This window comes from Tetrao urogallus (genome assembly GCF_951394365.1).
Source record: "Tetrao urogallus genome assembly, chromosome: 2".
In the NCBI taxonomy this organism is placed as follows: Eukaryota; Metazoa; Chordata; class Aves; order Galliformes; family Phasianidae; genus Tetrao; species Tetrao urogallus.
Window position 1 is genome coordinate 16,649,487 of NC_136814.1, and position 23,241 is coordinate 16,672,727.

General features: G+C 45.2%; 2 protein-coding genes across 2 annotated transcripts; one reads left to right on the plus strand and one right to left on the minus strand.

The window, feature by feature from the left end:
• Window positions 1-4,891: 4,891 nt before the first annotated feature.
• Window positions 4,892-11,569, plus strand: SDE2 (SDE2 telomere maintenance homolog; the record flags this gene model as incomplete). Its single annotated transcript, XM_079532637.1, has 7 exons — window positions 4,892-4,999; window positions 5,149-5,266; window positions 6,354-6,465; window positions 7,359-7,528; window positions 8,096-8,207; window positions 8,371-8,785; window positions 11,348-11,569. 7 exons carry the CDS (start codon window positions 4,892-4,894, stop codon window positions 11,567-11,569), a joined length of 1,257 nt encoding a protein of 418 aa, XP_079388763.1.
• Window positions 11,570-18,965: 7,396 nt separating this feature from the next.
• Window positions 18,966-21,748, minus strand: LEFTY1 (left-right determination factor 1; the record flags this gene model as incomplete). The annotated part of the gene is made up of 4 exons (XM_079532439.1): window positions 18,966-19,305; window positions 19,467-19,706; window positions 20,674-20,905; window positions 21,382-21,748. The coding sequence occupies 4 exons, from the start codon at window positions 21,746-21,748 to the stop codon at window positions 18,966-18,968; spliced, it is 1,179 nt and encodes a 392-aa protein (XP_079388565.1).
• Window positions 21,749-23,241: the final 1,493 nt, after the last annotated feature.

The window sequence follows — 23,241 nt, forward strand, 5'->3', positions numbered from 1 at the left end:
TACATGCGCAGAGCAGTACATGTTTCTTTGAAAAAAAACCCACTTTCCATATTCTTGCATAGGATGAAGACAAAAGTACGTCCACAGCAAAGGGAGTGCTGTGATGGTCAAAAAAAAAAAAAAAAGCAGTTATTTTTAAATCTTAACAAGTATCTGCATCATCACCAACTGAGAATAAATGTAGTTATTCATCACAGACTTATTTGGAGATTGATATGTAGGCGTTCACTGTGAGACAATAAGCAGATCTAACAGTCGCCATTGCATAATACAGGGTCATACAAGTAATGTGATGTCTCTAGTTCTCCCCCAGCTGCTGCTGATCCAGTATCAGGTATCATATGCACTGTCTCGAGCCATTGTGCTGATGACACAAAAACTGAAGCAGATGACTACTGATGCTTGGCAGGAAGCTGCACCTGCAAATACCAACTTAGATTCATTAGGGTTAATCGCGTTTTTGTCAAACACTGTGATGTCAGTGTCTGAAGTAAAAAGTGTTCCCTTGTGTCATACAGCTTCTTACTTATTGTTCTGAGAATATGCATGCACAGGTTTCTTTTCATGCTGTCCTGACCTTCATGCAAAAATAACATGAAAGTGCATAAAATGTTTATGGTTTGCAAATATACTATCTGCAACTTACACATTGGGACACCATGAAAACGTAAAAGAAAATATAGCCAGGTGAGCCAGTCTCCACATACAGAATGTGACAGACTGTCTAGTAGATGGAAAACCAGTTCCTAAACGATAGGTTTTCAAGTTCTTTCAGTGGCGTCCGTTTTTTAACATCTCTGCACACTTACAATGTTGTAAAAGGAAAATGCACGTCTGTTTCACATTGTAAGTGATACACTTAAGAGCGAGAAACGTTGAATTCTTATCAGTACAACTTCTGACTCAATGTTTGTTACGCTGAGCATCTTGGTGAACAACCATTTCCGTGCTCTTCCCTACCACAGGCATCTTGTATGCACACATTAGAAGTGATGGGCCAGTGAGTATCTCTCAGCACTGAGTCTTGCATAATGTGATCCTGGTCTTGAGTGGGACCGTTATTAGCTGCTGTAAAGTGCTGCTACTGCGATTAAAATGCAATATACTGGAGGAAATAATGAGGATGAGTGAATGAATGACCAACTAGCATTTTGATGGTTATGTATCTCATGGTTCCAGATACTGAAAAAGAAAATCCCTCTGCTGCACGTTAGATGAAGTAACAGATTTTAAGCAGAAAATAGTCCAACATATTGCATGTAACAGACCATGAGGCCACACTCAGTAACTCAGACATCACATGCAAGGAATGAAACAAGGAAAGAATGGGTGCTCTGAAAATGATACCAAAATAATACAGAATTTTAAATTCTAGCCTTGTTCCTGCCACTTACTTGAGAAAGCAGTATAACCACTTTGCCTGAGTTTCACTGTTTAAAAAGTCGGAGTGCTTCCTTATTCCACGAGGACAGTGTCAGGTTTAATTAATTATGTCTGTAAAATCTTTTCTAAATGAAAAGTGTAGGCATGATTTATTAATTAACTCTGAAACACCACTGCATAATCAGAGACTGATCACTGTTTTATCAAGAGGATAACATTTTAATAAAATATATCTCAAACTGGAAATTACAGTAACAGCCTTTTTGACTTATTTAGATTTCTTTTGTGGAGAGCAAAGCAATAGATTTTTGATGAGTTCTAGGAGTAGAAGGGTAATCAAGAACAAGAGAAACAGGAACACTCAACCAGCCCTTCTACTGCCATGAATGTGGTACCAGCTAAATGGCATTGCATAAATCATGAGAACAGGGACTGTACACCTAGTGCTGCTGCCAGACCAAGCTGAAAGAAAACTACTCTTCTACCTATTAGATGTCATCTGTAGCCTGATGACTTGCAGGGATCCGTGCGAGTCACTTACATATAGCCATCCAGAACTGCAGTGTGGCATTAATAGCTTCAAATTACCTGCAAGTGACAATGTGTGATCTATAAAGGTCTTGATTTATGTTGTGATGGCTCCACTATTGTCAGCTCTCAATTTCACAGGTGCATTGCAGCGGTAGGATGCATCTGCAGGCAGGATCCATGCGTCAGAGTTATGAATGACTGTTTGCTGCAGTGGAGACAAGTGGCACCTCTTTTTTGGTGCTCTTTTCCCTGCGAGGAGCTGCCATCACAGGGACATTGTCATTCAGTCAATACTGAATTCATCAGCATGGCTGTAAGAGTAGTACAAAATATTTAGACAAGACGCGGATCAAATGACCTGTGAACTACACTGACTCAAGCATATCTTCCGGACAGTCCCACGGCCCAACTCTTTCCTGGACAACTCCATCTATTCTTTGGCCTGTACTGGCAAGCTCCACACCCTCAGTGCCAACAGCCCAAGTTTCACAGTAGGAAATGAATCATGCTCTCAGAATGCAAACTGAAATCCTACAAACCTAAGAAAATAGCTATTCATCTCTCATATATCAGCATCACTCATGTATTGCCTACTATGTTTTAATCTGATATTATATATGAATAAAAATGCCCAAATTTGTCTAGTGGCCAATGACCCTGCCTGTGGCAAGGGTGTTGACACCAGATGATCTTTGAGGTCCTTTTCAACCCAGGCCATTCTATTATTCTCTGATTCTATCAAATCTACCAGAATTCATCATTACATGGCATTCCAAAGATTAAGTACATGATTATAAATGAAATTAGTAACATCAGGTGATTTGAAATACAATGTAGGTTGAATTGGAACCCAATCCAGGAGAAAATAACCACAACTCTTCCTGGCTACACAGACATCAGGTTTGTACTGCTGCAACATGGCATACAATTCAGCAGTACCACTTGTTCCAACAGGTAAGACGTAAGGGATTGTCCTGCCTGGGTGAAAATACTTTGTGAAAACACTGCAGCTAAAACGAAAACAGTGTAACAACAGTGGGCCAAGTTTGACTTGTTAGTTGGTCAAAACAAGCATATTACCTTAATTAATTAGTCATTTGTTTATGTGAAGTCCACGCTTGCTGATCACATCATCTCTCTGCTTCTGAGTTTCTCAGCTTTCTCTTTTTTGCCACACATTCTTCAGACTGCCTGGCAGGAGAGCTACATTTCCGCACAGCCCGTGCTCATGCTGACCCAGCCGAGCAGCACCTTGCTCCCCTGAGCAAAAACACAGTGGGACAGCCATGGCACCAAGCCTTCCAAAACAGCCAAGCAGCCCAGACATGAGTTTTATTTTGTTGAGGTGCAGTCGGTACCGAAGGCGTTATGCTACTCTCAGGCTCCGATACAGGCATCCTTCTCACTTCCAAACCATAAGGGTGGCTGAGAGCCACCGGGCCAGGGCTGGAGCAGGCAGATTACACTGCTGCCCAGTGCCAGATAAGCTGCCAGCCAAGTACCTTCCCAGGCACCTGGGATGGCCCCATGGAGCTGGGTCTCCCTGCCCACCCCTCCAGGAAGGGACTGGACAGGCATGCTGAATCTGCAGCTTCCCTCAGTGTTCCACCTGCTGCATACACAGCCTAATAATAGTGACATGGGGGTAGGAGGCCACCTAGCCCAACAACGTTTTCAATGGTGTTTGCAACAAGGCGCAGGAGGCAGCACCCTGCCTTCAAAATGTGCTCTCACTAGGTAGCTGTGCTGAGGGTGTGAAGGAGACCAAAGCCTAGATCTCCATCATGCCATTGCACAGATCTCTTCTTTGAGAGGCAAAGGTACACACTTCCTTATAACCACTCCTCAGGCCTCCTGCTTATGGCTAGCTGCAGCGCATCACAGAGAGCTCAACTTCCACCCTAAACACTCCATGTAACTATGCCACTGGATCAGCCCCAAGTATCACAGGCTGGGGAACAACCTTCAGGATTGCTTCCTGTGCAGGAATGCTGGGCACGTCCTCTGCGCGGTGAGCTCCAAGTGAGCCACACTCAGAGCCACTCCATGAAAAATGCCATGTTCCTGTGGGCCTCCAGCAAAAGAAAGATGTGGAGTTTTCAGAGTGAGTTCAGAGAAGGCTACAAAGATGCTGGAGGGCTGGAGCACCTCTCCTATGAAGAAAGACTGAGTGGGAAGAGTTTTTTCAGCCTGTAGGAGGCTCTGGAGAGACCTCACTGCAACCTTTCAGTGCTTAAAGAGAGCTTGTAGACAGGAGAAAAATCAACTTTTCACACAAACAGTGACAGGAAAACGTGGTTTTAAACTAAAAGAGGAGAAATTTAGATGAGATATCAGGGGAAAACTTCACTGGGAGGGCAGTGAGGCCCTGGCGCAGCTGCCCAGAGTAGCTGTGGTGCCCCATCACTGGAAGCATTGCAGGGTAGGTTGGATGCAGCCCAAGCTGGTGGGGGCAGCCCTGACCACGGCTGGGGGCGGGGCCGGGGGGCTTTTAAGGCCTTTCCAACCCAACCCATCCCATCCCATGCCGTGACTCTATGCCACACAGGGCTGTCTCATTGCTACGCCGTGGCAATGGGCTCACAAACTGACTGCTGTTAGCCGGCATTTGGGAGGCCTCTAAAGCAATGAACTGAGCCTCCGAAGGGATTGAGACAGCAGATCGACCCTGAAGGTTAAGGTGTAACACTACAGGTTGCTTTAGGCGATGCTTGAGCCTCTAGCAGTTTAAATATGGAATCCAAGCCGCTAGGAAGCCTTTTATAGCTCCTATGAAATACAAGCAGTCAACTGCCACTAGCAGCCGGCCCCAAAGGCTCGAACGGCACAACCAACGGCACAACCACCGCCGAGCTCAGGCACCGCCCGCCCCTTATCGCCCCGCGCCAGACGACGCTTGCCGCCCCCGCGCGTCACCTGACCGCGCGACGCTGACGTCACGGGCGCGCGGGGCGGCGGTTGGTGGTGGCGAGCCAAGATGGCGCTGCTGGTGCGGGAGCCGCTGTGCTCGCGGGTGCGGCTGCGGGCGCTGCCCTCCGGCGGCGGCTCGGTGCGCGGCCTGCTGCGGGACTGCGCTCGGGAGCTGGTGAGTGGCGGCGGGACGGGGCTCCGGCCCCGCGGGCGGCACTCCTCGTCTCGGAGGCCGGCCTCCCTCGCCGCGCTGTTCCCTTGTTGGGCCTCGGCTGGGTGTTTCGTTTCCCGTCGGGTGACGAATTGTTGTTTGGTTGTTTTTAGAACGTTCCCGAAGAAAGTTTGTATGTGAAGTGTAACGGGCGGCTGGCGGCTGGAGAAGACGCGCTGCGGGATGGCGCCGTGTACAGCGTGGAGCTGCGGCTGTGCGGGGGGAAAGGAGGTCGGTGTGCTCTGTTACCCCATACGCATCGTGCGGGCTTCTAAGAACTGACTGTGCTGTTCTCGGGCCTGGTGCAGCTCCTGCTGCCTTCATGAACGAGCTTGCTGCTGTTGATTCTGGGGAACGTGTCCTGTCCAGGTGTAGCAGCTAGGTCCTTCAGAATGTGAAAGCTGTAGCATGTAGTTAATGAGCTATGTGAATTTTCCTTGGCTTTATTAGCTGAACGCAATAGTGCCCTGTGGTACGGCAGGCTGTTTAGAGTGTTTAGTATTTACAGCACTCCTTAAAGATTATTTAAAGGCATCAATGTATAGGTATGTTCCAGCTTCTGCTTGAAAAGTCATGCTTGCTTCTTTTAGGCTGCTTAAAATTATATTAATGTTAGTCCACGTAGTGTCTCATTGAGGTAGCTGAGGGATTTTGTCAAACTTCAGACAATGTAAGGTGGGACTGAGTGAGAGAAGTTAGCAGTTAGCAGAAGTTGCCTATGACTAGTAGCTGAGGAGTTATGGAATCACTAAGGTGGGAAAAGGCCACTGAAATTGTCACATCCAGCCATCATAATCTATTTGGTGAAGCTGTACAGCATAATTGTGGTCAGCTTGATGACATGGCTGTGCCTATCTCTTAAAAATAGGTGTTTTTTAAAATATTTTTTTTAAAGGACATTTAAGTTTGATGGGAGATAAAGGGACATAGGGGAGAAGTATATTCTGGATAAATTGGGAAGGACTGAGAATGTTAAGTTGAAGATGGAGAAGATTGCAAACAATTCTGCTGGGGGAATCCAGGGGTAGGCTCTTGTGTTAGGAGTGCTGCACAGGTCCTGGTAACCTTAGTGTGCAATATTAGGAAAGCAGAAATGACATGAGTGGTAAATGTTGGATGTTTTTTTTAAATTATTTATTGTTAGAACATCACTAGGAATGTTTTAACAATGTAACTTTCAAGTTATCTTGCATTTCAGTAACCTTGAAGGAAAGTGAGGCATCGAATCACTATTATTTTTCCATAGGCAATTTTATTATGTACTATCTCATCTCAGTTTGTTTCTGCATATCTAATTCTTGATTACTCTTTTTCACAGGATTTGGATCTATGCTCCGAGCACTCGGTGCTCAGATTGAGAAAACAACCAACAGAGAGGCTTGCCGGGACCTCAGCGGAAGGAGGCTTCGAGATGTCAATCATGAGAAAGCGTGAGCATTTAGGCATTTTCTTAGAAGCTAGCACTGTAAAATAAACCCATCAGAAGAGGGGTGGCCAGCAGGGACAGGGAGGTGATTGTCCCCCTCTACTCTGCTTTTATGAAGCCCCATCTGCAGTACTCTGCCCAGGTCTGAAGCCCCAGTATAAGAAAGACAGGGAGCTGTTGGAGAGGGTCCAGAGGACAGCCACAAAGATGATCAGGGGACTGGAGCACCTCCTCTATGGAGACAGGCTGAGGGAGCTGAGCTTGTTCAGCCTGGAGAAAAGAATGCTGTGGGGTGACCTCATTGCAGCCTTTCAGTACCTAAAGGGAGCCTACAAACAGGAGGGGAATCAACTCTTTGAAAGGGTAGACAACTGCAGGATGAGGGGAAATGGTTTTAAGTTGAGGGAGGGAAGATTTAGATTGGATGTCAGGGGGAAGTTCTTTACAGAGAGAGTGGTGAAGTGCTGGCACAGGCTGCCCAGAGAGGTTGTGGATGCCCTGTTCCTGGAGGTGTTCAAGGCCAGATTAGATGGGGCCCTGGGCAGCCTGGTCTAGTGTTAAATGTGGAGGTTGGTAACCCTGCTTGTGGCAGGGGGGTTGGAGATTCGTGATCCTTGAGGTCCCTTCCAACCCTGGTGATTCTGTGATTCTGTGAAATCAATGGCAGAGTTTGCTATTAACAGAAGAGGTCACGTGACAGTTACAGCAGTTTTTATTTTGAATACTAAAAAGTCCGAAAGACTTTCTGTATCATCCATAATTCCCACGGGTGCTGGTGTTCTTCTTTTCTCCTTGTCTCCTATCCTAGCAAGTGGCAAAAGCATTGGTAATTGCAAAGTCATAATATTATGTTAAATGTTGGAGATGCTCTCATTTTCATGGATCCCTAATCTGCAGGATGGCTGAATGGGTGAAGCAGCAAGCGGAACGGGAAGCAGAAAAAGAGCAAAGGCGCTTGGAAAGGCTGCAACGGAAACTTGCAGAGCCAAAGCACCTGTTTACAAACACAGACTACCAGCAACAGTGTCACGAAATGGCTGAACGCCTAGAAGATTCAGTCCTTAAAGGTACCACAGTTTAGCCTCACTCTCTTTCCTCAAAAGATAAAGCAAACTAAAAGCTCAGTTCAGCATGGAATTTAAAGAAAAAAGTATGGCTGATGATAACTCTTTCAATTGAATTACATTTTAAATTCCAGTGAAATTTGTTGAATTCATTTTTCCTCTTTGTCTACTGCTTTTCTTAAATTGTGTTTAACAGCATGACTAAGATAGAAGTGATGCTTCGTCTGTGAAATATCTTGTTTCATTTGCTATGCTTTGTAGCTATTATATTTACCCATTAGTTGGTCCCTTACTGGCAGCTCATAATGAAACTTGGGGCTGATTGGGATGTAGAAACTAAGAGCTCATGTCAGGAATCCAATTGTAAGAATGACTCTGTGTCTTAATAAAGCAGCGTAAGAAAGCTTTTGCTGCTTCTGAGATTGCTGAATCTTCAAGTTTCCATAAATATATATCAGTAGTGATTATTTTCAGTTCGTGTTTTAGGCTGCATCTGAAATTAAAAGAAATAGAATTTAGGGCAGGTGTGAGTTGCGTATCAGTGAGGTGGACTTCAACTTTTCTTTTTAGGATTGCAGGCCTCGTCTAGCAAAGTAGTGTCACCAGAAAGTGGCAGTGGTCGGAAGCGTCCTGGTGAATCCGGAAAGAAAGGAACAAAATATGGAAAAAAGAGATGTTTTTGGTAAGTATGAGGACTCCATAAAGGTTTGAACACAGTGTAAGTTAGGTACGTGCATGTAAACAGCATCTCATCTTAATGTAGACTTAAATAGCAGTGGCTACATTGAGTTGATTAAATTGGAGAACAACATATCTAAATATTTGTCATGTACTGCTTATGCCAGGCTGGGGTTGGAAGGATTGGATGATACCGACAGTTCAGATTCTGATGATGGCAGTGAAGATGATTCCCCTCAGACATCTGATGGAAGCTGTCCATTAGGAAGCAGGCATAATGAAAATGCTGGAAATGCCAATGAATGTTCAAGCAGCTCTGTGGATTCGGTGGAGCACAGTCCAGCTGCCAGTGCTGCTGAGGAGAAGGCATCGCAGCAACCAGAGCTTACCAGAGTAGATCTGCAGGAGGAGACCCACACGGGTGGCCAGCCTGAAGTTCCAGCTGATGAAAGCAGTGAAATGACAAAGGCACCTCTGAAGGAAGAGGCCCAAGAGAAGAGTGAAATAACTCAGACTCTGAAGGAAGAAGAGCAAGAAAATGTTTCTTCTAAGGCCCAGGAAACAAATTGGTTACCGAGCACAGTAAGTATGAAGCAGTACAAAACGTAGTATATTTTTCTTCAGTTGCTTGTACTTGGATCATTTCTTATTTTCTGTGATCCACAAATTGAAGAGGAAGAGAGGGTATGTATCATCTGAATTTAATGCAGTAGCTGTAAGTGCTTGAATTAGAATCAGTTTTCCTAGGAATTTAATAGAATCTTAAGAGCTTGATTCAGACCAGACATCCCAAAGTTAAAAAAGAAAAACAGCTCATCTGAAGATGGTGCATTAGAATCACACTGCTTAGGTGTGAGAGGCTCTTGGTTGAGAGTCTCTTCACTGATCCACATTAACTCCACATGTTGAAAGCTGAATTGCAGAAAAGTAGCAGTCTTGATTGATCCTAAGTAGAGCAGGTCAGGGCAAAACTTTTTAAGATGGAAGATTTTTAATAGTAGTTTCAAATAAGGTGCAGTTGCTCTTGATTGTGTAGTTGTTTTTCCCAACATCTGTGTTTCCCTTTTTTTGTTGTTTTTTTTTCTCCTTCCACATAAATAGATGCACTCAGTATCACTTATGGTTGGTGAGTGAAGGAAAATAAAACCCTTGTGTAGAATGAAAGACTCCTAGCAATGCTGTTTGAGACACTACCAAACACTTGCCAACTTGACTAATCTTATTTATGATGTACTTTGTCCATAATCTTGACCACAGTTTTTAAATTAGAATTTGTTACTTGTAGAAGTGCTGTAAACCAATCGGCTAATTAATATTTCTTAGTGTTTTATTTATAAAAGACTTGAGTTTAATTCCCAAACTGACACAAACTTCAGCTTTTATTTGATCATTAAAAGTCAGCAAGCAGTGGCTCCTTACTAGAGAATTAGGATTAATGTGTTAGGCTTGACCTGAACTTGCAAAAGATGGTGGAAGAATGATTTTAAAAACGATCATCTAGCCTATCAGGGATAGAAGCACTTCTGTACTGTTACTGTGCCATTAACCCTGCTGGCAGTTGGGGTTGGTGTCCCATCAGGAGCTGTGCTGACCATGAGATTCTTTCTCTGGCAATAGCCAGGAGCATGAAAGGAAGCAGCTTATTCTAGATATCAAACTAAAAAATATATTTCTTTTAGCCTTGAAGAGATTGCTTGAATATTCTTCCTTTGTTCAACATGAGCAGAAAGTCTCCCATCAGCTGCCGTTGACAATGGCTGAATTCTTTATAAGTGAAATTTAGTACAGTTAAATGGAAAAAAGACCAAGGCTGCAATCTGATAAGTTAAAACTTAATCATCTATTGTACCATTAAGACAGAGAAGCTTTTAACTGAATGTTTACCATTCTCCAGTGTTTACCTTTAGCTTAGTATTTGAGATGGTCTATTCTTAGAACAGGAAACTCCACCAGTGCTGTGGCAGATTGTTATTGCAGGTGGAAATATTTTTATAATAGTCCTTGATGGATTTATTTTTAATTATTATTTTTAAAGTAGAACTAGAATAATGTGACAGCCAGGCTTCTTTTTTTTTTTTTTTTTCTTTTGTATGGTCAGCAGCACAGGTTCTAATTCTGCTAGCACTAGTGGCTTTTGTTGAGCTTGTAGGGGAGCGGGATTACTCGCACCACTGGTGCTACTTGCTCTGAAGTCCTTTAGGTACCTCCAGCATTATACTTACCCTGGGGATAATAGGTGCTCTACATACTGAACAAGGTGGGATTTTGTGTCCTGTTTTGGGTGTTAGTCAATTCCAGCTTTTGACATGTCTCATCCTTGTCTGTATTCTTCTGTGGGCAAAGCTCTGACCAACTGCAGCTGGTAGCTCCTTGCTACTGCTGTTATGGGTGTACTGGTTCTATTCTGCATGTTGTTAAAAAGGGTCTGACAGCTTTGCCATGATGCTGGAAGCCAAGTTTAGGCTGCTGAACCACTAGGTGAGATGGTGGGCTGTTGTTTTTAGTACATTTTTTCTTGACAGTACTTAACTTCCCTGGGGATAACAACAGTGCTATCCGTTTTGTCTCCAGAATAAATTAAGTGCTGTTACTGTTCTTTATTATTATTCTATTTTGAATATGTTAATTCTACTGGAGTTACTTTAAAAATTCAGCCACTTTCATAGCATTTAAAATGAGCAGTGCTTCCATCCTGGGGGCTGTGTACATCCCTAGCTTAACCCTATCTGCAGCTTGTCTGGACATCAGGATTGAGCCTCTGACTAGCTCAGAGACACTGCCAGTAGTGAAGCTGCAGGAGCACAGCTGCACATTGGATAGGAAGCTGGACATTCACTGTGCTCTGGGGTGTGTTAGCACTGCTGTGATTTGTGTTATGGCCCTGCTGCTAGCTAGCCTCAGTTTGCTTGCACATGATGGAATATTGCTTGTCCTGAATAGCAGAGACATCACTAATAATGGGAATATGCTACAGAAGTATATGTGGGGATATTGCTTAACTTTATCTCAAAGTTTGAACTCATTTACTGGGTGAACCTAATTTAAGGGCTTTTGTGAAATCAGGCGTTTTGTCTGTGCTTGTTCTCTTCCCTCCCCCTTCAGGAAGAAAGCAATGATTGTCATGGGATGTTTTTCTCTTTGCAGGATGTGGAACCAATCGACCTGCTTGCTTTCAACTCTGCTGCTGAAATGGAAGCGCTGGGGTTAGATAAGCTGAAGATGCAATTGATGGCCTTAGGACTGAAATGTGGAGGCACTTTACAGGAGAGAGCAGCAAGGCTTTTTTCAGTGAGAGGTCTGTCCAGAGACCAGATTGATCCTTCCTTATTTGCAAAGCCTTCCAAAGGGAAAAAAGGGAAATCTTAAATTACTTTGTGTCCGTGTACTTTTAATTTTTCCTTATTCTGCTGTCATTCTGTACTGTTATAGAGAATCCTTTGGCATCTCTGGATAACTTTTTGTTTCTATTTTAATGAAGTTTAGTTGACATAGCACAGAGGAAGCTGTTAAATGGCAAGTTAGTTATGTGGTCAATATTAAAGGAGTGAAATACTGCCTTTTGATAAGCTTTACCAACAGTTATAACAAATCTTAATGTAACAGAACGAACTCCCTGCAAACGGGAAGGAAGAACCTGTGTGTTTTTTAGAGAATGAATGTATGGCACCATCCTCACCTGTTTAAAGAAGAATATCAGTCCTTTATTAGCTTTGAATTGGATCTCCCTTAATATATATTCCAGTTAGCACAGGTAAAAGACAAACATCAAACTTGTGATTTGGGCTTAAAAGCTGGAGTTTCTTTGTATGAAAAGAATGTTTCCATATGGATGGGGTCAGTCTTAATAAATGCTGTTCTATGAATTAGTGAGATGTCAGGCATCAGTAACTAATTGGTAAAAATATTTCTTTTATAAGAAGTTCTATAAATGAAATTATTTTGCTCTCTAAAAACAAATGAGTGAGGGGGAAGAAGAAAGAATTACATCCTTAAGGGATTAAAAAGAATGAAGTGCATTTGCTCCTTGCTGAAGGTTAGTACATTACAGAGTGTTCATCGGAGCCTGGGTGGGGAATTTCGTATAGGTTCTAACTTTTTTCCAGTGGCAAAAGCAGTAGAGTAGGCACCCGAGGACTTGAGTATCTGCAGTGGTGGTGCTTTATCCCAGCTCAGTCTGTAACATCAGAAATGGGAGTTATCCCATGAGGTGGTAAAGGCTCCTGTTAGAACAGTGGCCTGCTTTTATGACTGCAGGTACAGCTGCCATTTCTGCTTGAGAGGCTTTGGATTGGTTCCTCAGGCTTCAGACTTGGCCACCGTATGCTGAGAGTATTATGCATGATCTATCTATGTATCAGATTTCCTTGGAGATACTTGGCCAAATAAAGATTTCCCTCCTTTTCTGACACTGTACAAGCAGTACAGGCAGGAAATGGGTTTCAAATGCTAGGGAGCAAGTTCACTCGTGGTGTTTCATGTCTCAAACATGAGTAATGCTTATCTACTATTTCAGTTATCAGTGAGCATTTTGCAATCTTGTAACTTTTCTTCTCAGAAATTGTTTATACTTGGGAGTTAGCTTTGGATTGACAGTGTTAAAGCTGAAGTTGTGTTGTTGACAAACTGTACAGGCAGGCTGCTAATACAGTTGTGTTTGTGCAGCTGCTCCAAAATGCTGGTTGATATGACAATTTATACTCAGCTACCAGTCAGCCTATTCTGTGACTTGCCAATATGCTGGAGAGAGTTAAGGCTGGAGTGTGGTGGTTACTTCTGGTTGCACCTCATCCACTCAGCACAGTCGCTGGCATTTGGCCAAAGCAGAGCTCCCCTCTTGATTTATTTTTTTTTTAATTTTTACTTTCTTTTTCCTCCCCTGAGGCACTTGGTCAGAGAATGTAGATGGAGGATTTCTGGCTCTGGAGATGTATCCACCTGAATTTACTGTGTGAGCAGCCCCGGTGTTCCTCCAGGTGTCGCTGTGGGCTTGGGACGGCTCAGGTGCGGGCATCCCCAGCACAGCCGGCAGCCAGGGCTTCTGTTCTGCATTCATTCCGGTTTGTAGGAGATGGTGCTCAGTCATACCAAGGAAATGCGTGTGAACTGGGAATTGCAGGATTAATTTATAATGCAGCCTCTGATAGGCAAGTCAAAAGAGCTTCCTGTATTTGTTTTTAACTGTAAGATGGATTTGAGTCTGCTCACTAATTGTAAGCATGTGGTGCATCTAAATAAAACATTCTTTAGGAGTACAAGATACTCTGTGCAAATCTTCAGTATCCTGTTGGATCTTTCAACTGGTCATCTGGAAGTTCTACACCAGCATTTATGAAATAATCTCATTAGTATCCCAAGGAATTATGAAAAAGATAGATATTTGTGCCACTGGTAGTTATACCATCATACACAAATCGAGCATTCCTGGATCTGCTTGACATAGTGTTCTGAAAACATGGATTGTGACAGCCGAGGCTGAAACGTGCATAAGCTTCTGTTTCCCTATGCATGTGACCCAAAAGCTGTGAACTTGTTTTGCAGCTTGTTGTTAGAATAATGTGGTCTATTTGATGAGAAGTGATTTACGCAGCAGGTAACTAAAAATAATACATGGCAGGTAAGTTGATGTTTGGTACTTTACATGTATGACACTTTATCAAGGACTTAGAAAATTAGAAAAGGGCAAAAGAAACATGAGGACACTGCAAGTCGTATCATGGGGATTGTGACAGGACAAGTGGATCTCACATGGAAAGGTTTGGTTTCCTGAGTGTGTTTCATTAGAGAATGGGAAGAGGTGGGGGGTCCCTCAACAAAAGTTACATCTCAGCAGCAGTCTCACCTGGCTGGCACGCTGTCAGTGTGCTTGCTTCTCATAACAGTGCGTACACACAATGAGTAAGGAGAGCTTTTCTCTATGTGAGGTGTGTCTTGCAGAATTCTGAGGAGTCATTTTACTACTTTTTTTTTCTCCCTGAACACGTAATAGAGCTGGAGCACTGACTTGTGCTCCTCTTGTGTTTTCTCAGTTGTCAGCTGATAATAGAGAAACCAGTGACACAAATCTGAGGAAGAGGCTTTTTATTTCATGCAGATCCATTTATGATCTGGAAGAAAGTTTAATATTAACCATACACAAAGTAGTAGGAAGCAGGGTGGGTGATTACCCAGGTGAAATACAGGTTTTTGGTACAAATTCTGGGAAGTTCAGAATTGGAACATGTTTTCTTCTGTGTTGCTTTTTAGCAATGTTTTTGTCAGCTGGTCAGCTTAAGCAGCAGTTTGGATGACCCAGAGGAGCATTCGTTGCTATACCTGAATAATTTTGTCTAGATATGTTTCTGTGACACGAAGGACACTGTTAAGTGAAAGCTAGTTTTCTCGTCCCCCTCATCTCGGAGAAATTGCATATCATGTAATAACGCTTAATGTTTTTGTTTTCCATGAATGTTTTCCATCTCATAGCAGTGTAGGAAGTCCTGGAGTTTATAGTCAGAAGAGTGCTGCAAGATTAGCGGCTGAATATCTCCATTTCTTAAACTGAGGTATGGAAAAAGAACTTGTGGAAGTTTGCAATGAACAGACAGCAGCTGGCTGCCTTCAGTCAAAAGGCTTCTTTCCTACTTTCCTCTGCAATGCCGACAAACGAGTTCCCGAAAAGCCAATTTGCAGTTTTTGGCACAAACGGCACTGTGCCTGCGCTGGCAGAAAGGATGCAGACAGCACGCAGCTACGTCTTCGTTTCTCTGAGTAGGGCAACTTCTAGGCTTGCTGCTGTAGGTGGCAGTGCACTAACAGGAGGATGTGTCCTGTTCCGGGCGGTGCTGGTGGAACCCTCTGAAAAAGCGTGATCGTAAACCCCGCCTGCCTTCCTGTGGAGTCCAATGGAGAGCAAGAAGCTCCTCAGAGAGCTGCCTGCGAGGTCTGGAGAGCAGAGGGGTGCTCATCAGGCACCAGTTGGCCCGTGGAACCTCTGCTGCAGTTTTATGAGCTATTGCACAGCTCCCTGAAAACATTTCTGATGGTTACAGGTGTTGCTGCATGCAGTGCAAGGTAATGGAATCATAGAATTGTTTAAGTTGGAAGGGACCCTTAAAGGCCACCTAGTCTAGCTCCCCTGCAGTGGACAGGGACACCTACATCTCCATCAGGGTGTTCAGAGTGCCGTCCAGTCTGACCGTGGATGTCTCCAGGGATGTCTCCACCACCTCTCTGGGCAGCCTGTGCCAGTGTGTCACTGCTCTTACAGTAAAAAAGCTTCTTATATCCAATCTAAATATCTCCTTTAGTTTAAAAGGATTTCCCCTTTTTCTATCACCACAGATCCTGCTAAAGAATCTGTCCCCTTCTTTCTTACAGCTCCCCTTTAGATACTGAAAGGCTGCTCTCAGGTCTCCTTGGAGCCTTCTCTTCTGGCTGAACAGTCCCAGCTCTCTCAGTCTGTCCTCATAGGGGAGGTGTTCCATCCTTTAGGTCATTTTTGTGGCCCTCCTCTGGACACACTCCATCAGGTCCGCATCTCTCCTGTACTGAGGATTCCACATCTGGATGCAGTACTTCAGGTGAGGTTTCAGAGGACAGAGCAAAGGGTCAGGATCACTTCCCTTGACCTGCTGGCCACGTTTCTTTTGATGCAGCCCAGGATGTGGTTGTCTGGCATTTCATTTTACATTGAGTTATTGGCAAAAACTAGATGTTGAGTCTTTTGGATGGTTCCTTAAAAATATCAAAGTCTCAGGGGATCACACAGTGGTCTGAAAAGCTCTTGACTCCCTGTCTGTTTGTTCTGGGTCCCTCTTTCCCAGCCTCCAGCTGTTCCCAGCCAGGGCAGAGGAGCTGCTTTGGTTATCACCTCTGTTGAGATGTGGATTGGGAATTTGGCTTTCTACTTACACCAGCAATTAGGAGGCTGTCCTGAGAGGCCAAGTGTCAGACGCTATTTGTAGGAGTTTGTGAAATGCAAAGGGGAAAAAAAAGAGGCAGAAATGAGGTCTCACCAGCAGGGCAAAGCTGCAACTTCTCATAGATTCTAAAAGAAAATAGAAGAGCAGCCTCGATTTGGATGAAAATGTGGAAGGATCAGACAGGGCACTGTAGCTCAGCTGGCAGGGGCATTTTGTGTGGCTTGAAAACTGCGCTACTCCTCCTTATTATCATTTTTTTTTTTCTAGTGAAGCCTAAATGTTAATGCTGAAACAAGCTGCTGTCATGCATGTAAGGTGTTGTGCCTTTCCTCAGGGGTTGTGCTGCTGCTCCGGTGGGAAGAATAACACGACAAGCTCGACAGGCTTTGTGCCTGCTACAGCTTGTACCAATACAAAAGCAGCAAGACAGCATGCAGCATGATATCACAGCAATTGCTGCCTGTGCTGAAGATGGCTGGCTGGGGGATAATTTCTGTGGCACTGGGGGATGTCTGAGGAAGCAGGGCTTCATCTGCAGCCTCTGCCTTCAAGTTTGCACTATAGAAGCCTCTGGAGCCTTCTCCATTTTAGACCCACCTCCCACCCTGCTGATCTTCACTGCAAAGCCAGCAAGGGTGACTCAGCAGAGACGTGCTGTGTGTCTCATGAAGCATGAATACTGTGCTTGTGATATTTGGGCATGATGGGTTGGTGAGGTCAGTGCTGCCGGCCCTCCGCCATCCTGGCCCCCACAGTACAACTTCCTCCCAGCCTGGGAGGAGGATGTGTGGCTTGGGCTGGAGGGACAACAAAGTTAATGCTTTTCTTCCTCAGTCAAACACCAGTTCAAACACTTTCTTCCCCAGGAGCCAGAGGGGTGTAGATAAATCTTCTGCTTTGTTCCTCACAGCTGAGGTTCCGGCAGTGGCCCGTCCCTCCTGGGTGGGTAGGAACTGGAACTGAATGCTCATTGAGAAAGACTCCATGTAACTGTGAGAAGAAAATGGCCATGGCCAGTCTGGCTCATCCTGCTCAAACCCGGGTTACCCTTGGTGATATGTACCTAGCTCCTTTTTTTTTTTTTTTTTTTTTCTCCCGTTAAAGCTTTTTTTTTTTTTTGTCACCAGCATTTACACAGGTGAGAGGTACCAGCACATCCACAGGCTGAGGTGAATGCAGGTGTGGCTGGTGACCTCAGAGCTGGCCTCCTGCAGGGTGGCAGGGACACCTTGTTTCTCAACCTTCCTGATGGATAAGCCGAAGTCACAGCTGGGCCCATCCAATCCCCCTCTTCACACCATTATAGAGTGGTTGAGGTAAGAAGCCATCTCTGGAGGTCACCTTGCATAACCCTGCTGCTCAAGGTTGTCCAGAACTATGTCCAGACAGCTTTTGAGTATCTCCAAGGAAGTAGGCACTTGGGGAAAGGTTTGTCTTGTCTGTGGCCTGTAGGCTAGGCTCCACGTGCAGCTTACGCTGGTGTAGGAGTCAGTTAACATCAGTGACACTCCAGTCAGCAACCAATACTTGTTTGAGGGTGGAAGGACATAAATCTATTGGAGAGTGTCCAAAGGAGAACTGCGAGGATGGAGAAGGGCCTGGAGGGCAAAGATGTGTGAGGAGTGGCTGATGCCACTGGGTTTGCTCAGCCCAAAGCAGAGGAGCTGAGAGGAGGCCTCATGGCAGCTGCAGCTCCATACAGGGAGCGGAGGGCAGCGCTGAGCTGAGCTCTGCTCTGTGTGACAGCAACAGGGTCTGAGGAGATGGCGTGGAGCTGTGTCAGGAGAAGGGCAGCTGGGGGTCAGGGAAAGAGCCTGCACCAGAGAACAGTGGGCATGGCCCCAGTGTCAGAGTTCAAGGAGCATTTTCCATGATTTTGTGTTGTTCAAAAGGAGATTACACCTGACACTGGGGAGAAGCACCGGTGGTGCATGCTCCTCCCTGATTCAGCCCTGTCCCTGCCCACAGGAGCAGATAATCTTTATCATAAGCAGGCAGAGACACATGCACAGCTGATGACTGTTGCTGGGTGTGTGCATGAAGAAGCTGGGCATTGGGGTACAGTCAGAAATGTTACAGATTTTTTTCCTCTGCTTTTACACCTAGGAATAATGATATGCAAACATGGCTATTTAAATAATCATATTTTATTGTTTACTTAATTTTGAAAGCAATTAAGACTAGAAAAGTAGCTGAAAAAACTGTAATACACAATCAGAAAAAATGAGGACCTGAGTCTATAAACACTTGTTTGTGCAAGCAAACCCAAGTCCCAATATATTCACTGGCTTCAGGACTCTAAATTCTGCTTAAAACTGTGCCAAATCCTTGGTACAGGGCCCAACAGTACTGTCCTTTTAGTTCTGGACAACATTGTTTGTACATGTATATCTACAGATATATGCATACAACGCATACTTACATATATACATTCATTTTAGCTCTAGGCAATATTCTATGTACATATATGTACAAATACGTACATATATGTAGAAAATGCGTTTATAAACAATATGCATGTATACAATATGTACATATATATGTACGTGTATTTGTGATACATGTGCATCTGTGTGTGTATACAGCATATACATGTAAGTGCTTTTGCTCTGCTATCCATAGTAAACACAATTTGGGCAGACAAGGACCGAAATGGACAAAGCATAGGGAACAAAGGAACTAAAATCCAAACCCAGGCTTGACTTCTGCACCTGACTGTGATCACTGTCCTTGCCTTTCACCTGCAGCTGCTTGCAGTGCCCTGGAGTGGGGACTGAAATTACCCAGAGGCAGCCACACCAAACCCAGGGAGGTGCACATCCTTCAGGCCCACCAGCACCATTCCTCCCCTAAGTCAGCCCTCACAGAAGTGCTGCACCATCTGCCATGCAGCTGCACTTCTCAGTGATCATGTTGGGAAACTCAGTTGCCTCAATCTCGGTGTGGTTGCCCCTCTGGACCAGGTACATGATAGGGAGCGGGGAGCTCTCAGCCACAGCACAGGCACGTTTCCTGCCTCCCCAGCGCTGCAGTGGGCCGGGAAGCTGCAGGCAGCCCCCCCGGCAGCTGTAAGCCTGGTATCCTGCCGGCTCGATGACCCAGTACTGCGTCCAGGAAAGCTCACGGAAGTTGATGTAGTGCTTCTGCCGGCAGCAGGTGGACTTTCCCGCCTGCACTCCATCCTTGCAGTCCCCAGGGCCCCTGTGTGCAATAGGAGAAATGTTAGCAAATAGCTAAGGCTGATGGCACAGCCCAGAGCTAGGAAGCTCAGACCACGCTCAGGTTTCATTTGAAAATTCAGGCAACAAAGCGAGTGCAGTAATGTAGGGACAAAGCTGCATGGATGCAGGTTTCATACTTACCCATAGTCCTCCAAGTCAAGGGTGTAGAGCACCAGCTCAGGTCTTCCCACAGCTCTGTCCCCAGCATCCTGTGAGGTGAAGCGCACGGCCTTGGCAACCTCTGCAGCGTAGCTGCCCACCATTTCCCCTTCAATCCAGACCTGCAGGACCATTGGCTCCTGCCTCTTGTTCCGCAGCCAGTAATGCACAGCCTGGGTCACGTCAAAGTTCTTCCAGCCAGACTCTTTTATGGGAACCAGCCTGCCAGGCAGAGAGAAGCCCATCACACAAAGCTCATGCTGCTTTTTTTGCTGTGGAATAATTTGCTTCCTGTGCGTTGTCATGTGCCTTGATCATACGTTAATGCTTGCTGAGCAGCTCTGGGCAAGTACTCACAGCAATTAACTATTTAAAACAATCGTAGAACCATAGGGATTGGAAGGGACCTCTGGAGATCATCTGCTTCAATTCCATGCTAAAGCAGATTTCCTGCAGCAGTCACACAGGAAAGCATTCAGACATGCTTTGGGTATCTCCAGAGAAGGAGACTCCACAACCTCTCTGTACCCACAAGGCATGCAAGGCTAACAAGCACTGAATGGTGAAATAAAAACCCTTGTGTCAAGATATTTGTTCACACAGTGCAAGGTTATATGCAGTGCTTGTGTCACCAGCCAGCTGAGCTTCCAGAACTTAAAGGGAGCTTATAAACAAGAGTAAAATCAACCTTTTTATGGTCTGATAGTGATAGGACAAGGAGGAATGGTTTTAAACTAAAGAGGGTGTGATGAGTAGAATAAACTACTAAAAACCTTAAACTAAAAGGAGTGAGATGTGAGTAGAATAGATGTCAGGGGAAGGTTTTCACTGAGAGGGTGATGAGGCACTGGAATACATTGCCCGGAGAAGCTGCGTATACCTCATTCCTGGAGGTGTTCACAGCCAGGTTGGATGGGGCCCTGGGCAGCCTGATTCTGTGCCTGATTTAGGGTCTTGCTACCCTGCCTGCAACAGGAGGGCTGGAACTAGTTCATCTTTGAGGTCCCTTCCAACCCAAGCCATTCAGTGATTCTGTGATTCTATGAATCTATGATTGATTCTACGGTTCTATTAATAAAGATGCAGCCTATCATCTGGCACAGAAATGCGTCACTTCAACGCATCATTGCATATTTGCAGCCTTAACCTAATGTCTGCTCTCATCAGCTCCACACTCCCCATCACCTACCGTGAGTCGATCAGTGAGGTTCTGTTTGTGCCATCATGCTGTCTCTGCACCCAGTAGATGCTGACCCTGGCATTGGAGACAGGCCGATGGGGCTGCCTGGCTGGCAGGTTCACCTTGTCCAGGGGCTTCTTGAAAAGCTTCAGTTCAGCCATTGTCACTTCACTGTTTTTTGGTATCCTTCCCTCCATGTCAAAGATGAAGTTCTGGCGCATGGGGTCAGAGTAGAAGACTTCTGTCCGTGATGTAGAGACAAAAAGACATGCTGTCATTGCTATCCTCTGCATTTCATCCACAGTTATCACAGCACATTGCTTGCATGCTCCAATATGATCCCTTGTGGCAGAGACAGCCCTTAAACACACTTTTTCTAATGCATACTTAGTATCTTGTGAATAAACTAATTCCTCTAGATCTGAAACAGCAATGTGGGGACAATAGGAGGAAATCTCCCGTATGTAATTATTCCTAAATAGAGCAAGCACCAAAAAGCATGTGTCCCTTTGTGCCAGTGCAGTGCACAGTATCAGAAAACCACACAAATTGCAACAATTTGCAGGTAGTTTGCCTTCTCTGCCCAGGATGCTATGTGGTTTTTCTATCACCCACCCTTTTCCAGGATCATGGGGTACATACATTTTTTCCACCCTGCACCCCCTCAGAGCCTGACCCCAGCCCCACTCCCTGTGGCTTGCCCTGCCCTGGTGTTACCTGCATTGCCTGGGATCCCCTGCAGGATGCTGGCCAAGCTGGGAGAGGCACGACGCTTCCCCCTGTGCCGCTTCAGCATGGAGATGTACTTGTTCTTCACGTGCTCGGGAATGACCAGGTCCATCAGGTCTCTCTTATGAAGCTTAGGGACTTCAGAGAGCCCCAGCTGCTTCAGCATCACTTCCTTGAACCCTTCCTGGGTGAAGGCATAGGCCATGACAACCAGAGAGAGCACATAGAGCATCCGGGTGAAGCTTGCCTCCATCCTGCCCTTTTGGTGGCTCGCAGGGAGGAACGGGGATGTCAGCGGGGCTGCGATGCACTCGCTGGCTGTGGAGTGGGACAGAGGTTTTATAGCCAGCCTCATCCCACTGGCACAACAAATTCCACAAGTGGGGAAGAAGCAGGGGACTTAAAAGGCTCACCCCCGCCTCGATAGACACATGCCAGTTTAACACCTCCGCACACCACCAGGCTGACATGGGGGGCTTAGGGGAGCTTCCAGATTCCTGCACCAGGAAGACATTTCCCTGCTCTTTTAACTCCCTGTAAACTTCTGCCTAAAAATCCCCTGAGTGAGCAGCATCACACATTGATGGAGTTGCTGCCTGAAGTGGCCAGTATCTGTCAGGAGAATAAAGCTCCAGCAGAATATCTGCCCTTATGGTGGGCATTACAAAATAACTTAAAATATCGGGGGGGAGGGCAGATCCCACTATGATCTCTGAATAGATGATCATAGCATTGAATGAGGTGGTTGGATGGGTTATGGCCTTTTACATTGCCTATAGATCACAGGGAGGTAAGCGGAAGAGGCACAGTCCTGGTATTTTAGATGTGGGCTGAATAATGCCTGTGCTTAAGAGCAGATGGCTTTATTTTCAGGCAGATGATCTCTCAGCGAACACAAGAAACCACTCTGCTTCTCCACAACCCCAACAATAATTGTTGGTGTTCTGAACAGTATCAAAAACCAAAAGAAAGCTTGCTCTGGAGAGTAAAGGTGAAGGGAGCCTGGGTGCAGGAGGCTGCTGTTTGCCTTGAGGTAATCTTAAAACCTGGAGCTCACATCTTTGACTTCCTTGGCCTTTGCTGGCATGTTTTTAAAACTGAGAAAAGGAGAAGATAATTGAAAAAATAAAACTTGAACAGTGCCATTCTTGAGGAACTCAGCATTTGGGACAGATTCTCATCCTTCTCCAGCAGGAACAAGCATGGGACGTCTGGATCATAAGTACAAAATACTGTCATTATCAACACAGATCTTTGGATTTCTTCTGTCTCTGTAAATGAGGAAGAAGCAGTCCATTTTCACCCAGCGTATGGGCTGAATGCTGTGTCCTGAGAAAAGTGTGGCTGCAGGACCCAAAGTACTGAGCTCTTACAAAAGCCCCGGGTGCAGTTCATCTCCCACTGGAGGCAGTATGAGCTGAGGCAGACTTCCTGGGCAAGGAGGAGGGCAGAGCTTCTGAGAGCCTGACCGAGCATCTCTGGTACTGCCTGTTCTGCCTGTTGAGACTTTTGTAGAAAATGTCCTGTAAACCTTTATCTTTACTCAATTTTTTCTTTGCTCAAACGATTGGTCCTGCTGTACAGTGAGGGCTGCTCAAATAAACCTGCGTGTAGGAGATGATAACGCCTGAGAACACCACAGCACCCGGCACTTCTGGGTACAAGATGTGACGTCTCCTGCGGCTGATATCTGAACTACCAGGATGAAATCTCTTCCTTGTCTTATGTGTATTGGATGGTGATTTATGGACTTCACACATAAAAAAAATGATTGAGCAAATGCGGTGGAAGTTCAGCTAAGAAGAAAACAGAGGATGTGGATTGTAGGCTTTTCACAGGAGAGTGATT